Consider the following 9,085-nt stretch of genomic DNA (forward strand, 5'->3'; position numbering starts at 1 on the left):
GATAAATAAATAGTCTATATTCCATTTTAATCTAATTTAGTTGTTTCATTTACGGATTCGTTTATTAAAATTTCTTGTATATCATTATAAACTTAATAATTAATTTTGACAATTTTCCATATTCTTTCCACACATGTCTTCTTTTCACATTCAACTAGCTTATTTACGTTTTATTTACATCATCCGATTTTAACAAATTTTCACCGAACTAAACTTCAGTATTAATTTATTTGTTTTAATATTTAATTTAATACTATTTTACTAACTTTTTATATACATTTATATTTTTAACCATAAATTTAATTTCTACATGTTTTGCATTGTTTTCACTAACAAAGGTTTCTCGTTATTTTCTTAATAATTTTATTACACATACATTTAATATGCATTCTAATTTTATAAAAATATTTCATGCTATTCTTATTTTCATAGGCTCTGAAGATGGACTTCCCGAAACAGCGCTGTTAGCCTTACCATATCTATTGTTTTAAATAAATACGAGTTTAATAAATTCAGACTTGTTGAGTGTTCATTAAAGAAAGTCATTAATGCAAAATGGGCATATATCTTCAATGATGTTTGTATATATATATATATATATATATATGTTGGTAATGGTAATAGACCATAATTTTTACAATATTCTATAAATTATATAGTTCGTTAATATGTTTGTAGTTCGTTTTTCAATTTTTCTCACTAAAGTTTTTTGGTGAACGTTTAGTTTATTAAAATTCAAAATAAACTTATTTTCCGAATTCATGCTGCAAATAAGGCCATATTTCGATTCCGAATGAATCATCATCAGTGCGATTTATTTTATATAGAAAAATATTCACTTTGTCAAAGTGAACTTACATGGAAATTAGGTGTCAGGTTTCTTTATCTTCGTTGGTTTCCTTTTCTTCATCGATAGCATCATATTCTTCTTTGTCACTATTTACAATGCTAGTTTTTATTACTTCTTTGTTTTCATTGTTGATTAAGCGCCGGGTTGGAAGTGAGGTTGTCATTTTTTGTTGTATATTTATTTTTGGTTTATTGATTTCAATTAGGACTGCGTCTGCAATTTTTGAAGCGTGTAGTTGCTGTTCTGGTATATTACTTTGATGTTGCTGTCGAGGATTTCACGGTTAATAGTGATTGAGTGTGTTGAGCCCAAATGAGATTTGATAGCACCATTCTGTTTATGCATCGTAAACAACGCTGAACGTCTAAGTAAAATAAGCTGAAGCAAAGAAACAACGTAGGAGTTTCCAAAGCAAGCTACTCACTGATGAAATGAAAGAAGCGGCAAAACTACTGAGGGAAAATAAAGACATTGTAATACGACGCGTAGATAAATCGGCACAATATGTCATTATTGGCCAAGCCGATTATCATGAAAAACTCAATGATGTTCTCAAAGATACAAAAAAGATCCCACTCCTCAACTAAAAATAAACTAAACACAATAATTAAGAAAATAAAAAAGCACATCACTGATGACAAACTTCCATCACTTATAGGCGAATACTCTTCTGACTACTTATATGGAAATATAAAAACGCATAAGAATAATCATCCCATCCGACCAATTATTAGCCAAATTACAACAGTCACATACCCTGTTGCACAAATCTTGAACAATATTCTAACCCCATATATTCCAAACAATTACACACTACAATCTTTCCGTGAGTTTATTAATCTCCTCAGCATTAATAAACCATCCAAATTTATTGCCTCTGGAGGTTGAATCACTATTCACAAATGTACCAATTCATGATACAATTGACATAATTATCCACACCGTTTGCCACTCAAATATGGTTCCATTGAGCATACCGAAAGCACAACTGAAGTCCCTTCTACAAATTTGCACTACCGAAGCACCATTCCACAGCCCCACAGGCAAACTTTACAAGCAAATCGACGGTGTCGTTATGGGATCCCCCCTTGGCGTCCTATTTGCCAATTTTTACTTAGGACATTTGGAGAATGAGACCTTCAAAAACAATGCAAATTTAAAACCAAATATCTACGCTAGATACGTTGATGATTTCTTAGTCTCCTATAACGATCCTGAACAAATCACCCAACTTCTCGGTACCTTAAACAAATCAAAATTAAGATTTACCATTGAAATTAAAAAGGAACAACGTTTACCTTTCCTCGATGTGTTGGTCACCCGTGGCGAAGAACGATTCAAAACTGCGGTCTATGTCAAAGAAACAAATACAGGAATTTGTTTCAATGGGCAAAGTGAATGTACCGAACAATTTAAAGACGGCACAATGAAATCATTTGTAAACCGGGCATTCACACACTCTTCCGATATTGAAAATCGTTACGCTGAATTAAAAAGAGTTACCAAGCTGCTTGTAAACAATGGATATAAGGCTTATTCTATTGAAAAGATTGTTAAAGGCAAATTACAACACAACAATAGCCTTCCTTACACCAGCAATCAGGATAACGACATCATCTTGTATTACAGAAATCACATGTCAACTGCATACAAAGTAGATGAAACTATTCTTAAACATATCCTCAATAAAAATGTCACACCAACTAACCCAAATAGTAAAGTTAAACTCCGAATATATTACAACAATAAAAAGACGTCTCACCTAATACTGAAAAACAACTGTAGTCCTAGAGAAAACTCTGTGTTAAAGCGTAATCACGTAATATATGAATTTAATAATTGCCCCTTTGACGGCTGTGCACGTCAACATGACTCATATATCGGGATTACTACTACCTCACTGACTAGAAGGCTTACGAAGCATAAACAGAGTGGTGCTATCAAATCTCATTTGGGCTCAACACATTCAATCACTATTAGCCGTGAAATCCTCGACAGCAACATCAAAGTAATATACCAGAACAGCAACTACACGCATCTTAAAATTGCATAAGCAGTCCTAATTGAAATCAATAAACCAAAAATAAATATACAACAAAAAATGACAACCTCACTCCAAACCCGGCGCTTAATAAACAATGAAAACAAAGAAGTAATAAAAACTAGCATTGTAAATAGTTACAAAGAAGAATATCATGCTATCGATGAAGAAAAGGAAACCAACGAAGATGGACCAGCCAATAAAAAAACCTGACACCTAACTTCCATCTAAGTACACGTTGACAAAGTGAATATTTCCCTATATAAACTAAATCTCACTGATGATGATTCATTCGGAATCGAAATATAGCCTTATTTGCAGCAGGAATTCGGAAAATAAGTTTATTTTGAATTTTAATAAACTAAGTTTTCACCAAAAGACTGTAGTGAGAAAAATCGAAAAAACGAACCTCAACATATTAACGCCAAACATTCGGTAGAATTTGTAGAATATTGAAAATATATTAAATATATATATATATATATATATTAAAAGGATATATATATACATATATATATATTAAAAGAATATATATATATATATATATATATATGTTTAAATATATAGGTTGATTTTGATAGCATGAAGATATCTTTGACGTAAAAACGGTAACAAAATGTTTATTGAAAATGTTACATTTATAACAATGGTTAAAAAAAATATCAAAAAAAAATTATGTCCAAATTGTTGATTCGTGTTAATTGGTGGTTGAATGGTTGCCAACGAATTGCAAAGATGTGTTGAAAGTTTTATAATTTTGTTATCGTTAAAACTGCGAATAGTTGTAATTTTTGTCATTAAACGAAATTTTAAAAGTATTATTACACTTGTTATCTGCAAAAATACAACGAATCGATAATATGAAGTAAGACGCTGCTCACAATGACATATGTTGTCATGCATTGTTACGTTAGCATACGTTGTTATATTGAACCTTTTCAATCAAGCAGCACACGGCCATAACATTTTGAAGAACTGTCACCTTAGAATGAATGCGTTTGACTGCAACAAATAGAGAATAAAGAAATGTATTATTACGTAGCATGAACTTCAATACACTTTACACGATAAATAACAAACAACAACAAATCTCTAAGGTATATATTATGCTATAAAAGCTATCACAAATCTACGAAAGACAAATATTCTAATAAATCAAATTAAAGTTTACCACACACAATGCAATTTTCGTCAACATTATTCTTCTAGAATGTTCTGTGAAAACCCATCGTTTCAATAATCACCAAAAAATATTATGCAACAAAATAACAAACTTCAATGAAATTAACTGGTTCATATGAAATAAAACAATTTCACCTAAGCTCTTAAGCTAATAATTAAATTAATTGTTTAACTTTGTAGCTATTTATGCTTATACGCGTGTGCATGTGTGCATTAGTATAGTATATATATATATATTGTCAGAAATTGTTGGTGTGTGTGGGTCTGTTTGTGTTTGTTCGTGGCACGGGCGTACGGCGGAAGAGAAGTAATCTCTTTCTTTCTCAGGGAATTTTTTTTTTATGGTCCGACAATAATTTTTTTTGTATATTTTTATCGTGAGTTCGACCAGTCCTGTGTGGCACTGGCTTTTTCGAATTTTATGATTTTACTGAGTAACACAGGAAGGTGTAAAATATTCGATAACAATTTTAATAAATGAAAAGAATTGAACTAACTGAACTCTAGAATAATGTTAAAAATAATAGGTCAATAAACGAACTGGAATACCGAAATTAGAACTTCTTGTTGGGGTCGGGCAACTTGAGTTATGTTTCTTGCCGTTCAATCGTACAACCTCGACGTTTGTGACCGATAGTGGTGTTGATACAACTCCGAAAGATAAATGAAATAAGAAAGATTACAAAAATCGGAGCCTATGGGAATTCCAAGCTGCGTGCAAAACTATACCAATGAGTATAGAATCTAACATAACAAAGAACCCTAGGTCCACAAATAGTACAACAAAAGGATCTGCTTTCGCTGGATCCCAACAACGAGGCGGATTCGTTTTCACATAACCCAAGGCCTGTTTTCACTAGGCCTGTCAGTCAGTCGGCTTTCGCACAACCCGGGCCTGTTTTCACTGGGCTGTCAAGTCTGGTCGGCTTTCGCACAATCAACACAAAGCAACAAGAGTGAGACGCGTGCGAAACTATGCCAATGAGAATAGAATCTCGTACCAAATCCACTTTGAGAACTTAAGACGTTTCTGAAACTATGCCAATGAGCATAGAATCACGAATTAAGTCTCTTAGATACTAAAAAGGCACAGATTACTCGAGCATGCCTAACCAGTCAACCAACAACCCCCCTTTTTAGAGACTTTTTTTAGATAAAAAAGCCCTACATCAAAGCAAATTTAGATTTAGTTTCGGGTGTTCTTAAACATAAAAATTTTTAAATGTGGTAGTATGTATGTCAAATTAATCAAAAAAACTACTAATTTAGTTTTTAAAATAATTTGTAATAATTTATGATGTCATTTAAATTACAAAAACTTCATCTTAAAAAAAATCGTCTAACCACCTATCGAGTGAATTAACTTTGCGTTGAAAAAATTGGAAGTATTTTTAGTCAGCATTATTTCATATATATATATATATATATATATATATATATATATATATATATTGTGTTTAGACTATCATAAATACAATTATTTATAAAGATCACTGCCTTTTCGGTTTTTTATTTAACCTTAATAAACTTCATCAAGACGATAAAAGTCTCGTTATATAAATATATATATATATATATATATATATATATATATATATATATATATATATATATATATATATATGTATATGTATGTATATGTATACCTATATGTTGGATGGAGACCATATTTTATACAGCGTTGTATGAATTCTACAATGTTGGCATTAATCAATTTAAAGTTTGTCTTTTTCAATTTTCCTTAATAGAATTATTTGGAAATTGTATATTGAAAATTTATAAAGTTTCTTTAAACAAAGCAAAGTAAATTCTTTAAAAAACCTAACCAGCACAGAAGATGATTCATGAAAAATCGAAATAAGGACTATCAGCATGATAAATTTTGATAACAACAGTTTTATTATATTTCCATGATGAACTTGGATAATAATTTTATTTTAAATAAACTGAACGATTTCCAGAAAATTTTAGTAAGGAAAATTGAAAAGACAAACTTTAAATTAATTAATTATGTATGTATGTATGTATATATGTATGTATGTATATATATATATATATATATATATATATATATATATATATATATATATGGGTTCAGACTGTCGTATATACTATACAGAAATATTATTAATTATTAAAAAATATAAAAAGAAGAACAATGTTTCTTAATAACTTTATAAATATATATATATATATATATATATATATATATATATATATATACATACATACATATATATATATAATAGGTAATGCTAACAATATATATATATTTTTTTTAATTTTTAATATTTTAATATTTTATTTATTCATCAATTCAAATCAAACAATTGTAAAAAATGAAAGTGATACGGAGATCAAAAAAGAAAAGATCTTATGATAGACCACCGTTAAACAGAAAAATTTCATTTAAAATAAAGAAATAGACATTAATACAAACAGAACTTTAAAATTAAACTTGCGTACAGGCTACAAAAAATATTGACAATATAATGGATATAACGTAGTTTAGCGAATAAACCAATAAAAATTCGTTATTGACAAAGCAAAAATAAAGAATATAGTTCAATGATATTATGATGATCGTGTCCACATACAAACACGAACTTGTTTACATATAAACACATTTATACACATGCACACATATGCGCACATAGCACACACACACATTTCTAATCCTATAACAACATATATATAACCCACATATATGTATAATAACATAGCCTCTGAGTTTTACATAGAGGGGTGCTATATAAATTCTCCATACCATACCATAGCATACCTAAATAGTGATATCATGTGTACAGGATAAAAAAAAAGTTTTACAATGATGTTTGAAACAACCCGGTTTGGAGAGAGAAGTGATAGATTGTGGCAGAAGTTTAAACAAAATTTTAGGCTCCATAATAAAAATGCTATCATTTAGAATTTTTGATCTGCTAAAGGGAATAATGTAAGGAATAAAATGCCGGGTAAAGTTAAAACAATCCGAAGGTTTATGTATTAAAAAATTAGAAAAGTTTTTATATATATATATAATTTCATTGTGGGGATAATGGAGTAGGGGTTCCAGGGGCTGCATTGCATTGGTCAGCTGTGCAGCTATAAATTCCGGGAATCCTAAAGTCTAGCTGCTGGCGTTTTCGTCGCTCCTCATAGATAATGCTAACAGCAGAAGGGGTAAAAGCGAGTTGTTCCTGTTGCTTAAACCAGGTGACCCGGGTTGACAGCACCCGTTATCAAGCTGCCTAGGAAAAGGTTAACTCTGATTTCAAAACCCGGAGAAGGTACATTCCGATAACAAAACCCGGGTGGGTGGAACTCGAAGCTACGAATAACACATTGTCTAGGAGAAGGAAAACTCTGATCGCAAATCTGCGTTGAGACCACGCGTCAGGCGGAATTCATCATTTAAAATCAACCGGTACGCCTCTGCAGTTGCAGTCTTCTCTAGTCTTTTTGGAGACTCTCCATGCTACTGAGTTTAGATGGCTGCAACAAAGTTTTGTGGACCGAAGGCTTTCGCGACTTTCTTTCACGTTGAAATTCTCCTGCGTCTGTTTTGCGCGCTATTTCCGGTGACAGGAGATCTTTTAAAGACCTGCGGCGATGATTACACAGGTGATGGAGGTAGATTCAAGATGGAATTGGAAGCCTCTAGTCTGTGTGTTGCACGCAGGCGATTCTGGAGTGATGGTCTCTGAGAGTTGGAAAAGGGAATGACAAATCTTTTTGGCAGCTTCCAGGGTGACTGAGCAGCCCTATTTAGGACTCACACTGCTCACCTCAAATGAGGAGAGGCCTAGAAAAGGTGGCTTAAACATTGCTCGTTCCCAACCTTTGCCCAAATGGGTAACCGCGCTTATTAGGCATATTCCTTAGCGGTCAAAAACAAAAATTGACTTGTGAACTTATTCGATTTGTGACCTGGAACGTTCGAACGCTTTTGGGCCGAACTATTACCGAACGACCTGCGCGGCGCACCGCTCTTATTGCTCTTAAGCTGGGCAGATATCAAATCGACATTGCTGCTCTCTCTGAAACCCGTCTGCCGGACGAAGGATCTCCAGTTGAAATGGAGGCAGGATACACATTCTTTTAGAGGGGTTTATCAGGCAATGATCTGCGAATTAATGGGGTTGTATTTGCTGTCCGTACAAACTTACTCAAAAACATTACTGAGACTACAGTCGGGGTTAGCGAAACACTTATATATATATATATATATATATATATATATATATATATATATATATATATATATATATATATTTCGGAACGAGGTTTTCTTTAATAAAAACATCATTGAAGATATATGCCCATTTTGCATTAATGACTTTCTTTAATGAACACTCAACAAGTCTGAATTTATTAAACTCGTATTTATTTAAAACAATAGATATGGTAAGGCTAACAGCGCTGTTTCGGGAAGTCCATCTTCAGAGCCTATGAAAATAAGAATAGCATGAAATATTTTTATAAAATTAGAATGCATATTAAATGTATGTGTAATAAAATTATTAAGAAAATAACGAGAAACCTTTGTTAGTGAAAACAATGCAAAACATGTACAAATTAAATTTATGGTTAAAAATTTAAATGTATATAAAAAGTTAGTAAAATAGTATTAAATTAAATATTAAAACAAATAAATTAATACTGAAGTTTAGTTCGGTGAAAATTTGTTAAAATCGGATGATGTAAATAAAACGTAAATAAGCTAGTTGAATGTGAAAAGAAGACATGTGTGGAAAGAATATGGAAAATTGTCAAAATTAATTATTAAGTTTATAATGATATACAAGAAATTTTAATAAACGAATCCGTAAATGAAACAAATAAATTAGATTAAAATGGAATATAGACTATTTATGAAAAATATAATGGAATAAGATAAAATAAATGAAATAAAATGAAAAAATGAAATAAAATAAAATAAAAATAAAACAAGTAATTGTAATGTATCACAGCTAATATGGATGTTAAGATGCACTGTCGAATAACGAAATATG

The 9,085-nt window shown here is 31.1% G+C and overlaps 1 protein-coding gene across 1 annotated transcript; it reads left to right on the plus strand.

Moving 5' to 3' along the window:
- Positions 1 to 7,561: 7,561 nt before the first annotated feature.
- Positions 7,562 to 8,175, plus strand: HELRODRAFT_165428 (hypothetical protein; the record flags this gene model as incomplete). Its single annotated transcript, XM_009032008.1, has 3 exons — positions 7,562 to 7,733; positions 7,813 to 7,884; positions 7,943 to 8,175. 3 exons carry the CDS (start codon positions 7,562 to 7,564, stop codon positions 8,173 to 8,175), a joined length of 477 nt encoding a protein of 158 aa, XP_009030256.1.
- Positions 8,176 to 9,085: the final 910 nt, after the last annotated feature.

The sequence above is a fragment of the Helobdella robusta genome (assembly GCF_000326865.2).
Source record: "Helobdella robusta unplaced genomic scaffold HELROscaffold_8, whole genome shotgun sequence".
Taxonomy (NCBI): Eukaryota; Metazoa; Annelida; class Clitellata; order Rhynchobdellida; family Glossiphoniidae; genus Helobdella; species Helobdella robusta.